The sequence below is a fragment of the Natator depressus genome, chromosome 1 (genome assembly GCF_965152275.1).
Source record: "Natator depressus isolate rNatDep1 chromosome 1, rNatDep2.hap1, whole genome shotgun sequence".
In the NCBI taxonomy this organism is placed as follows: domain Eukaryota; kingdom Metazoa; phylum Chordata; order Testudines; family Cheloniidae; genus Natator; species Natator depressus.
In genome coordinates, this window is record NC_134234.1 from 327,410,115 (window position 1) to 327,422,139 (window position 12,025).

The window sequence follows — 12,025 nt, forward strand, 5'->3', positions numbered from 1 at the left end:
GGACTTGCTTATGTTTTCAAATAGACGCCCTTATGTGCCTAACAAAATGGTTCACTGATACCTCAAAAACTAACTCTTTCTCAACCTTCTTGCTTAATCATGCACTTGAAAAAGAACAATATAGTGCACTGAATTATGAATCGAACAAGTCCATCTGAAAGCTGCACGCCAGCAACCTAGATTAAAGGTGATTCAACACAAACCAATGCCTGCATCTACGCATGCTCAATGTAGACCGAGAACAGAGAATTACAGAGTCTGAGAAGTCTCATTTTCATTGAAGATCAATAAAATGAACTTTCCAAAGAGTCTGGGAAGATTACTAAAAATGTTCACTGTATGAGGCTGGAGAAGTAATACCAGCCCTTAAGATTCCAGAACAGCTCCTAGGAATTCAAGAGTCTTTATTATCATACATAGACACTACAGAAAGAAGAGACTAACTGTTACCAAATACATTTTCTTTTTACTGAATTGTTAATTATGATGTTGGTATAAACATTACCAGCATATCGGAACTTACCAGGCAGCTGCAGAGGCCCACCATCCGACATGCAAAATATCCGCGACTGTAGGCTACAAAATGAAGTATAAAGATTGTACCATTAGTACAAGCGTCAGCACGTAGGTAAGGGGGATGCTGGTAACTTGGCAAGAGGATACTGACCACGTATGCAGAACGAAGACCAGCTCCTTGCTTTGGTTCTTCTTCAGGATCACAAACAGACTGATAGTCGTAAGACTTGTTAAAGGCATATAAGGACATGTTAATGAGGTTTCGCATCAGGTCAGGGTCAATCTCACCAAAGAATCGTCCAATCTGGTGCAGAAAATTGTAAAAAAGATGAGTTTAAACACTTCTAAGCTGATGTCACATGATAAATAATATACATGTAATTTACATATACTGAACAATGCTGTTGAATTCAAAGAAGGTATAAATCCTATCATTCTTACTGTGGGATATATGGTGATAAATTATAAAAGTCTTTCTTTTTATATTCATTTTGCATTTACTTTACATTCTCTAAAATAATAAATTGTTTTCAGACCTACTCAGGCAAAACTCTAAACGACTTCAGGGGAAGTTTGGCCTGATTTACAGCTGCATGATTTGGTTCATTGTTATTATAAAACCCATAAGAGACTCATTTTTCAAAGGGGCATCAACTATTTCCATATCTACTATTTCCATATCTACTTTGAGTGTTTAGGTTTTTTCCCTATGAACCAATGACTGCACGTGCAATATTTTAGGTGCAAATTCCAAGGCCATTTTTGAATGTTCGACTCTTGATGTGATTAGATGGTAACTTGCGTTTCCCCCTAATGTTTGTACTCATTCCACCAACAGTTACCCAAATCTGTTCACATGCTATCTCAGTATCTCCTATATGGTGCTTACCTCTTTTTTCTAGGTGGAAAAGGTAGAACCAACCAAAAGATGCTTCTGTGGCATATTTACGACTTTACCATGTAATTCCTGAATTCTGTCTCTGAGGAGAAGTAGGCTGCTGCACCCCACTGCACAGGAGCCACCATCTTCTCCAGAGATCAAAATTTCCCATGTTCAGGTTTTCCAGCTGACCTGGGATCTTACCTTTCATTACATAACTGACTATAGTTGTCTCTCATCAAACAACAGCTATTGCACTGCAATGTTGCACTGTGATGTCTTAACACCAAGACACAAAGATGGTGATGATAATATGTTGAATTCTCATGATATAGATTCTTTATGCAATAATTCTTCAGTGTAACAATTAGATTTGATAGAAAATTTTTCATAGGAACTTTTTTTTTATTAAAAATGGCTTTTTGATTAAATTGACATTTTTAACAACTGAAAACCAAAATATTTTTGTTGTTTTTACCGAAGCTCTAAAAGATACTGGAAAAAATTGAATTTTTTCATAGAAAAATATAACATCTTTATGTTCTCATACATTAACACAGAATAATTCTGTGCTCCAGGCACTTACACTACATTATCCTTATGCTTCAAGCAGTCTGTCTCAGGGAAACAGTGCAAACTCTTCATCCCATTTCTTATGCACTCCCTTAAATCACTATAACCAGAGCCACATTAGTGCAGGCCTAGACATGTCAAGTCACTAGTAAGACAGTGATAAAAGCTAGCAAATTATATGAAATTTGAGATTTGCAAATTTTCTTTGTGGTTCGGACATGAGTCTGTGATTCACCACCTCAAACTCCGATAACTGTGATTTAAATAAATGAAATGAGGTCAATGAACAGCCGCACTCTGTGTTTATGTAGTGAACTTAGGTTTTAATGATAAAAGTCTCTCTATCTTAATGGAGAAGTGAGTCAATCTCATCTTTAAATGCATGAATTTAAAAACACATATACCTGTTTGGTATATTCCTCCTGATTTGACATCAAAAGAAATCCACCATCATCAAGAACAACACAATCCAGGTGCTACCACAAGGAAAAAAAAGTATATTTTTCAGGAAAGATACAGAAAATGGTTCTCTTTCCAAGCAGCCAGACACAATCCCTGAGAAAAGGCTGACGTTCAGCATTTCAGATACATCTTAGAATTAATACGACCAGGACTGGAGTGTCCCTTTTCAAAAGAAATCAGCTTGGCAACAAAGAATCTGCATGTTTAACATAGTTTCCAACTCTCAAGACCTAGAGGTTTCATGTAAAACATTAGTTTTTGGAGAACTTCACACACTCATTGTTCCTTTGCTCTAGTAACTTGACCCTATTGTTTCACCCATTAACACCTGAGGAAGGTGTTTTCTGACTTCATACCTGGTATTTAGAAAGTATAAGTAGGGGAGATTATTTTCAGGACTCTAGGACATGAGGCCAATGGCCCTGAATCCATAAGTGTTGTAAAATTTGGAGCAAGGAACCCTCTTGTGGCTTAATTTTATGTAACTTGTTCTTGTAAATTATTTGATCAGGATACTTAACTAGCCCTAAGAGTGCTACGTCCTTACAAAACCACTTCATACATGGATCAGAGCTCAGATAAAGGGATTGAAACTTTTGATTTGGTCTTAGCTCACGCTTAGAGATGATTTGATTTGTAGCTTTTAGTGGTAGGAGTCTTCTAAAACAGCAAACCTGGGCTTGCTGCCTATAATTATTTTCACATTATTTACTTTATTTTGCTCTGTTTTTTTTCACCCCCTTCAGGTGATGAGCCCCTTCTTCTCCATCTAAGGCACCTGTTCCACATAGAGCTAAGAGCCCACTTTCTCTGGTGCTGTCCCAGTGCCATGGGTGGATTCCTGCAGGTGCCAGGTGCTGGGGGCAGAAAGGCCATTGATTAACTATAGAGCAGCGTTTCTCAAACTGGGGTTTGCAGACCCCTAGGGGTCCCCAAGGGTACTGCGGGGGTCTGCAGGCCCTGCTGATCAACTCCTCCCCCTCTCCCTCAACTTCTCCTCCTTCCTCCAAGTGCCTCCTGCATGCTGGGGAACAGCTGTTCAGCGGTGTGCAGGAGACACTGGGAGGAAGGGGGAGGAGCCAGAAAGAGGTGGGGAAGAGGAGGGGCAAGGGTGGAGTGGCAGTGGGCAGAGGTGAGGTGGGGTGGGGCCTTGGGGGAAGGGGGGTGGAGTGGGGGCGAGACCTGGGGCTGAGCGGGGCTTTTGGGGGTCCTCGGGTTGCTAAAGTTTGAGAACCACTGCTATATAGAGCATACACTGATCTTCCTGTGGCCTGAGGATGTGGTGCTGCTGCCTTGGCCTGACAATTAGCCATAGGTCCCACACCCAACAGTCATTCTCCCAACCCCACAAAAGAACTCACAGAGGCCCTGATTGAGGAAGGTGCTTAAGCACAAAAGAGAATTAGGAGTTCCTGACAACATTAGGGCTCCTGAAGCTGTAAAATCATCACCCATCAGTGCTTCTAGGGCCATGTGCCCCCAAATCCTGGCTCAGCAAGGGATGGAGGGAAGAAAGGCAGGGGAAAGCTTACTATCCCCACATGCTGGAGGGTGCTGTGTGCATTATGGTGGATTTAAGGTTATCATCTGTCTCTTTCCCTCAAATTATTTGATAATACAGAATCCAAACTAGGCAGCAATATTAATATAACATGAATGTGTAACAGCAGCAGATCCCGGTCACCAGGATTGAACCTGAGACCTCTGAAGTTTAGTGCATGAGCCTCTACTGCAGTGGTGGGCCCGCGAGGCTTCTCGCAGCTCCCATTGGCTGGGAACGGTGAACCGCGGCCACTGGGAGCTGCGGGCGGCTGTTCCTGTGGACAGGCAATGTAAACAAACTGTTTTGCGGCCCACTAGTGGATTAACCATAACGGGCTGCTTGTGGCTCACAGGCTGAAGGTTGCCCACCACTGCTCTACTGCATGAGCTAAAAGCCACATGGCTCTTAGCTAAGGCTGTAGCAGACTCATTAATCTCTAAGTGGTCTTGGTGCCACTAGAGGGGACAGAGCACCACACCTCAGGTGGTGTGTTGGTTACACATGCGCAACATAGGCTTCCCTGCCTTCCCACCCACTAAAACATACAGGAGGTCTGTGAAAGAAATACAATAAGATAGAGGAGAAACTAATTATGATCTAATATTCACTAGGTGAAACATTGTGCATCTGTTCTTGCTTTCCACCTTTTCACAGTCTCTCTCCTCAATTTCTCTTATCCCCCCCCTCTTTTTTGCTCCTTCTCCTTTCTCTTCACCTCTTTCTTTAAAAAGCTTCACCATCTTTTCTCTCACCTTCTTTTTCACGACTGCCCCATTTTCTACTGCTCGCTCCCATATTATGTTCTTTCTTCTTATTTGTTCCCCTTTAGTTCTTATAGTCTCATTTCAATGATTCCCTTGCCTATCACTTCATTTCATTCTCTCACACTAGCATCTCCCTCAGAATCCTCACCTCTCTCTTCCTAGACACAAAAGATTGTCAACTCTCTGCTAACACTGCTTCTGTTTTTAACCTTCAGAAAGTTATTGGATAGAACAGCGGTCTCAAGTTTTGATGGACCCAAAGAACAAAGGGGACCCTTCCCTCTCTGCCAGGTCTTTATTATTAGGTTTATTCTTACCATACTGCCTCTTTCACAGCCACAAAGTTCACTGTTGCACTGGAAAACAGAAGGATAATGATCTTTAGGGAATGGTTTCTTAGAAAGTCTGTACTATTACGTGATATTCATTAACTCATAAGTATAAACAATTGGATTCAAGACAAACCCAGGTGTTTTTTATGTCCATCTTTGTCTGTGTGCCTGGCTGTCTACTGAAGGGTTTTATACTGCTACCCATTACCACGGTATCTGAGTGCATTGCACTTGTTTCTGGGGGGTCAAAACTCTGCTCAGGGTAGATTTATTTATTTATAGATTTTATTAATTCCCTCTTTGTTTCTTTTGGTTGGTAATGGTTCTATATATATAAGGGCTGCTGATTAATCACAGTTAACTCACGTGATTAACTCAAAAAAAGTAGTCATGATTAATCGCACTGTAAAAACAATAGAATACCAATTGAAATTTATTAAATATTTTTGGATGTTTTTCTACATTTTCAAACATATTGATTTCTATTACAACACGGAATACAAAGTGTAAAGTGCTCACTTTATATTATTATTTATATTACAAATTTGTACTGTAAAAATGCTAAAAGAAACAGTATTTTTCAATTCACCTCATAAAAGTACTGTAGTGCAATCTCTTTATCGTGAAAGTGTACATACAAATGTAGATTTTTTTGTTACGTAACTGTACTGAAAAACAAAACAATGTAAAACTTTAGAGCTACAAGTCCACTCAGTCCTTCCTCTTGTTCAGCCAGTTGCTAAGACAAACAAGTTTGTTTACATTTAAAGGAGACACTGCTGACTGCTTCTTATTTACAATGTCACCTGAAAGTGAGAACAGGCATTGCAAGGTATTTATGTGCCAGATATGCTAAACATTCCTATGCCCCTTCATGCTTCAGACACCATTCCAGAGGACATGCTTCCATGCTGATGATGCTTGTTAAAAAAAGAATGCATTAATTAAATTTATGACTGAACTCCTTGGGTGAGAATTGTTTGTCTCCTGTTCTGTTTTACCTGCATTTGACCATATATTTCATGTTATAGCAGTCTCAGATGATGACCCAACACATGTTTGTTTTAAGAACACTTTCACAGCAGATTTGACAAAATGCAAAGAAGGTACCAATGTGAGATTTCTAAAAATAGCTACAGCACTCAACCCAAGGTTTAAGAATCTGAAGTGCCTTCAAAATCTGAGAGGGATGAGGTATGGAGCATGCTTTCCGAAGTCTTAAAAGAACAATACTCAGATGCGGAAACTACAGAACCCGAACTACAGAAAAAGAATATCAACCTTCTGCTGGTGACATCTGACTCAGATGCTGAAAATGAACATGCATCGGTCCACTTTGCTTTGGATTCAGAGTAGCAGCTGTGTTAGTCTGTATCCGCAAAAAGAAAAGGAGGACTTGTGGCACCTTAGAGACTAACAAATTTATTTGAGCATAAGCTTTCGTGAGCTACAGCTCACTTCAGCTGTAGCTCACGAAAGCTTATGCTCAAATAAATTTGTTAGTCTCTAAGGTGCCACAAGTCCTCCTTTTCTTTTTGCTTTGGATTGTTATCGAGCAGAACCCGTCGTCAGCATAGAAGCATGTCCCATGGAATGGTGGTTGAAGCATGGAGGAACATATGAATCTTTAGCGCATCTGGCATGTAAATATCTTGCGATGCCGGCTACAACAATGCCATGCGACCGCCTGCTCTCACTGTCAGGTGACATTGTAGACAAGAAGCGGCAGCATTATCTCTTGCAAATGTAAATGAACTTGTTTGTCTGAGCGATTGGCTAAAAGTAGGACTGAGTGGACTTGTAGGCTCTAAAGTTTTACATTGTTTTATTTTAGAATGCAGTTATTTTTTGTAAATAATTCTACATTTGTAAATTCAACTTTCATGATAAAGAGATTGCACTACAGTACTTGTATTAGGTGAACTGAAAAATACTATTTCTTTTGTTTTTTACGGTGCAAATATTTATAATAAAAATAAATATAAAGTGAGCACTGTACACTTTGTATTCTGTGCTGTAATTGAAATCAATATATTTGAACATTTAGAAAACATCAAAAATATTAAAATTTGGTATTCTATTATTGTTTGGTTATTGTATTCTATTATTGTTTGGTATTCTACTATTGTTATTTATAATATGGTATTCTATTATTGTTTAACAGCGCGATTAATCATGATTAATTTTTTTAATCACTTGACAGCCCTTGTGTGTGTATATGCACACACACACACAAAATACACAATACATAATAGAAGGAAAAAAGTGTGTGTGTGTCTGAGACAGAAAGAGAGGGAGAGAGAGAGAGAGAGATGGTGGGAACAGAAGCTACCAAAACTGAAGAGTGGTGAACCTCCTTCATCTCTGAACAGAGTTAAAGTGAAAAACTGGTATGTTCCTATGTATTTTTTCCCAGATATATACAAAATACATAGGAACATGCCAGTTTTGTTCTGAGCCCACCGTCTCTCTCTCTCACACACACACACACCCTTTCTTCCTTCTATTGTGTGTTGGGCTACTCTGCTCCCAGACGGCAGTGCAGCCTCTTTTGCATTCACTGACACCCACAAGTCCACTTTCTCTCTTTTTCAGGCAAGCAGCTTCCTTCAGCTCATGGTGATGGACATGCAGCTGTTTCTTCAGACTCATCTTACCAGCAGAGCTGCAGTTCTGACAGGAGTAGCATGCCAGACATGAGTCTGGGTTTCCACCAGCTTTGGCTCATTGAGCCTGTTTCCTCCTCTACTACTTCTTGTCCCTCCCCTTCCCTGGTGTGCCAGATCCTTTCTTTACTTTTCCTTCTAGCTGCCACTAATTTTCTCCCCTTCTCATTCAACTCCTTTAAAAATTCCCATTCAACTCCTGCCAGGTGGAAGGGTTCCAGAGCTTGGCCTGAACGTCTATGCCACAATTAAACAGCCCTGGAGCCAGAGCTCTGCGATCCTGAGTCAGCTGGCAAGGGCCAGCCATGGGCATCCCTGCTTTTCTGAGAGTTTTGACTCATTGTAAAAACACAATACTGTCTCTAGTGGCTGACATATGACATTGTTATGCATTTTCTTTTCTCCATTGTTACTACTGAATCTTGAGACATTCTAACCTCCAATACAAGACATGTACAAGTGCATAACTGAAAAAATACAGCTGCTTTTTAATAGATGCATATTGTGTTTTGAAATGCTTTAAACACCACCACCAGTCAGCAACTGTGGACCTTTGTGAAGTTGTAATACAGAGCTGCCTGCACGGAATGGGGAAGCACCGGTTTGTGCTCATAGCTTAGAGAAAAAGCAAATGAAGTTCAACAGAAGTCACTCAGTTCCTTACCAGGCTCTTGATTGTGGTTTTGGTGAAATTTTCCATCCATTGGCTTGCATCAATTTTTATTCCAACAACTGAAACAAACCAACAAACAAACAAAAAACCCTGGAAATTCTATTTAGCAAAATGAAAGGAAACAACAGCAACAATGAAAGGCAAGATCCTAAAACAGATTAAAAATTCACCATACAAGTCTAACTTTTGAAGCTGATAAACTAAAAGAAATCATATTTCTGATCAGTCATCTGTCCTCCAAGGCCCTTCATCATTCTAATCAACCAAATATCTTTACTAACACACTGTCAGATCTTTGGCTAGACTTTCACCAGCAAAATTTTAAAAAGCCTTGTGAAGAAGAATTTTAGAAGACTGAGACTGCTTTGTGATTTCAGTTATATTTCTTATGGGCGTTCGTGACGAGCAACAACAAAAGAACTTGTGTATTTAGAGCGCCAGCACCATTCCATCTTACCTGCGGGTTTAAGAAGTTTTCCACCAATGGTTATTTCCACAGCCCTGCTCACCATAATGCCCGTTTCATAGCTACTGGCGTCACTTTCTGAGAGTAAGGGAAAAAACAAAAGGTTAAAAAGAGTGATGTAATCTTTTCCTATTCTTGGCCCTAAATAAAGAAGTCCTACCCCTCAATGCAAGTTCAATCAAGAAATTAACCATTATTTAACTGGTAACCATCATCCCCAAACCCAAATCTCTATATGAAAATGTTATACTTACTAACTGTACTTAATAGTTACCCCAGCTATGCCTAGGATCACGAACAATCAGAACAGTTAGAGGAAAATATATTTTGCTTTTCTTTATTTACTTTGTACAGTTGAGAGCTCTGTGTGTACAGTCAGTTTCACTGTTCTGTGTAGTTAGTGTGACCCTGATTCTGCAAACACAGCCGTAATTAATTTTACACATGTGAGCAGCCCCATGAAATGCAGGATTAGGGCCATAGATTGTATGGTCATTAGAATAGAGCCCATGCAGTCTTCTAGTCACTGGACAGTGTGCAGCCAACTAACAACACTCAGTAAATAATGACTGGTACTGTGACAGGCTAACCTGCTGGCAGCACTGTTCAATATGGAAAATGAAGTAAAAAAAAATTCCCGAGAGTTTTCAAAGGAACAGGATTCCTATAAAGGTTTTGAAGCAGGCCATTTTACTACCTGGCTAGTATTTTTTTGAAAATTGCAATAATAAATACGTATATAAAATAATTGCAATAAAATACCACCTCTAAGAGGGAAGAGTATCTAATTCACAGCAGCATCTGCTTTCAGAGGAGCATTACAAGGTAAATGTGCATCAGTGATGCATCTCTTCTCATCAACCAGTTTATTATTGTGGATATTTAGGTTTTAAGTGTTACAAAAGGTCACAGAAACCATTTCAGTGGAATAATATTGATCTGTAAAATAATCCAAACTCAATGGTCTGAAGTGTTAAATAAATCAGTGACATTGTCTGGGCTCCATGCAGAAGAAAAGCTCTCAGGACCACACAGTTCTGTGACTGCACTTATCCGAGCTCATTTTGGAAAAAATAAATAGCGTGGTGCTAAAGCAGTCATGAAACTTCAAGCCTTCCTTGCCACCTTGCACCTCCCTTTGGGCCTGGTTACCCCATGGATGGCTAGCTCTGACACTGATGCGATCTAGGGAACTCAGCTATATAAGGTTGCTCTTGGATCCCCTCTCCCATGTCAATATATGGAACTGAGACTCTTGCAGACAGTATGATACACTGTCACTGTAGTTTCCTTCACACAAGAAATTCTGCCTTTGAGAAATCTACAGAAACCTTTCAAGCCCAATTAATTAACAAAATATATAACCAACATGCATTTTAGCCTGCTAGTCACTGGGAGGAACAATGCAGAGAAACATAGCTTTACTGGGATGGATGACTGATTGTGATGACAGTTTCCAAACCAGAGTGACATTTTTTTAGAGCTGCTTCCCCCAATGAACTGGCAGACTCTGTTGGAATGTCTGTTCTGAACTATGCATCCGATGAAGTGAGCTGTAGCTCACGAAAGCTTATGCTCAAATAAATTTGTTAGTCTCTAAGGTGCCAGAAGTACTTCTTTGCTTTTTGCAGATACAGACTAACACGGTCGCTACTCTGAAACCTGTTCTGAACTATGAACTATGCCACTTTAAATAGCTAACTCAACTGGTAAGAAGGAAAACATCCATGAATGTTTATGTTGTGCCAGTCACCTCTGAAATGTCAAAGAAGTGATGACTTACTGTTGTAGTATGGAGCTGTGAAGATATAGTTGTCATTATCCAAGCTCCGTTTATAGAAACTGACTTCGTAAGTTTCAGGATTTTCTGTCCAATTCTCTCCTTCCCTATACATGGGGGTGGGGAAAAGGTCATAAAAAATAAAGTCTGTCAGATTTTCATTTTAAGCTGCAAGGCAGAGGTATTTTTTCCCCCTTAATATAAATATCTTGTTTGGGAAACTCATGAGCTCCTTTTATTACAATGTATTTGTGCCTATCCTTCACAAAAGTCTGAGCTTTCAGCAACTTAAATTGCAAACTGCTATGAGAAAAACAAAACCAAACAGACCAGAGAATGAAGAAAGGGTTCCTGAGAACAACATGGACCAGGTTCAGAATTTTTATATGGACATTTTTCTGATTATAAATCTATCACTGGGTTTGTTTAAAACAGAAAACCATAGAGTCATTTTGGATGACATCCTTTATTCAAAAATCACAGAAGCAGCTTAACAGACTTAATTAATAAGAGAGGGAGAGAGAAACTGAGAACTACAGATATGGGAGGCAAATCTATTGGGGAACATACTCCATGAAATTTTTAATGGGTAATATATACAAGATAATCCCAGGAAAAAAGATAAATTTGCTATGTAAATTCATATTAATATAATCCCCCCCACACACCCAAATCACTGAAGATAAGAATTGCATGATATGGTATGAAATTTGATCACTTTTATGTTGTCCTCTATACTATCTGTTAATGTTGCATCATTCCCCTTTACATCCTGGGAGTACTTGTGATTAGTACTTTAGAGTATTCATGATTTTCAAGCTTGTCAGCCAAATGAATGTTGAGCAATTAGGGGTTAAGTGGCCAGATGGTTTTCAGAAGGACATCACTTTACTGCTATACTGTGCCAAGAAGAAGCTTGGATTACTATGACCTGCTCCTGCTTAACGCTCAATAGGAATTCAATACAGACATGTTTCAAATGCAACATAGCTAAAATCTGCAGCTCAAAGAAAATCAAGGCATGCATATGAGATTTCACGTGTAACAGTGCATATTATTTCAGCAAGAAAAATTGCTCTCAGATCAGCTGTCCGTCAGTCAGTGCATTGACATACTGACTAAAAGAAAAAAGAAAAGGAGTACTTGTGGCACCTTAGAGACTAACCAGTTTATTTGAGCATGAGCTTTCGTGAGCTACAGCTCACTTCACCTGACTAAAAGAAAGATCAGCTAACTTTCTTTTTCTTTTATTCACCCAAATTTTGGGCCTCCATCGTGGGCCTAAGTATGTGTGCGAAAGCATTGTGCCCACGTTATTCTCCAGTTCCCACCTGTCTTCCATGGGAGCATATCTCCTTCAGGAACTTTGC

The 12,025-nt window shown here is 39.6% G+C and overlaps 1 protein-coding gene across 1 annotated transcript in view; it reads right to left on the reverse strand.

The window, feature by feature from the left end:
* Window positions 1-12,025, reverse strand: part of CACNA2D1 (calcium voltage-gated channel auxiliary subunit alpha2delta 1) — a 651,754-nt gene that overhangs the window by 20,642 nt on the left and 619,087 nt on the right. The window contains exons 27-33 of the mRNA XM_074942556.1: window positions 10,659-10,762; window positions 8,867-8,953; window positions 8,401-8,468; window positions 5,056-5,094; window positions 2,374-2,445; window positions 668-820; window positions 524-576 (exon numbers count right to left, since the gene is read on the reverse strand). Coding sequence (XP_074798657.1) covers window positions 524-576; window positions 668-820; window positions 2,374-2,445; window positions 5,056-5,094; window positions 8,401-8,468; window positions 8,867-8,953; window positions 10,659-10,762 — 576 coding nt within the window. The remainder of the gene's footprint in view (window positions 1-523; window positions 577-667; window positions 821-2,373; window positions 2,446-5,055; window positions 5,095-8,400; window positions 8,469-8,866; window positions 8,954-10,658; window positions 10,763-12,025) is intronic.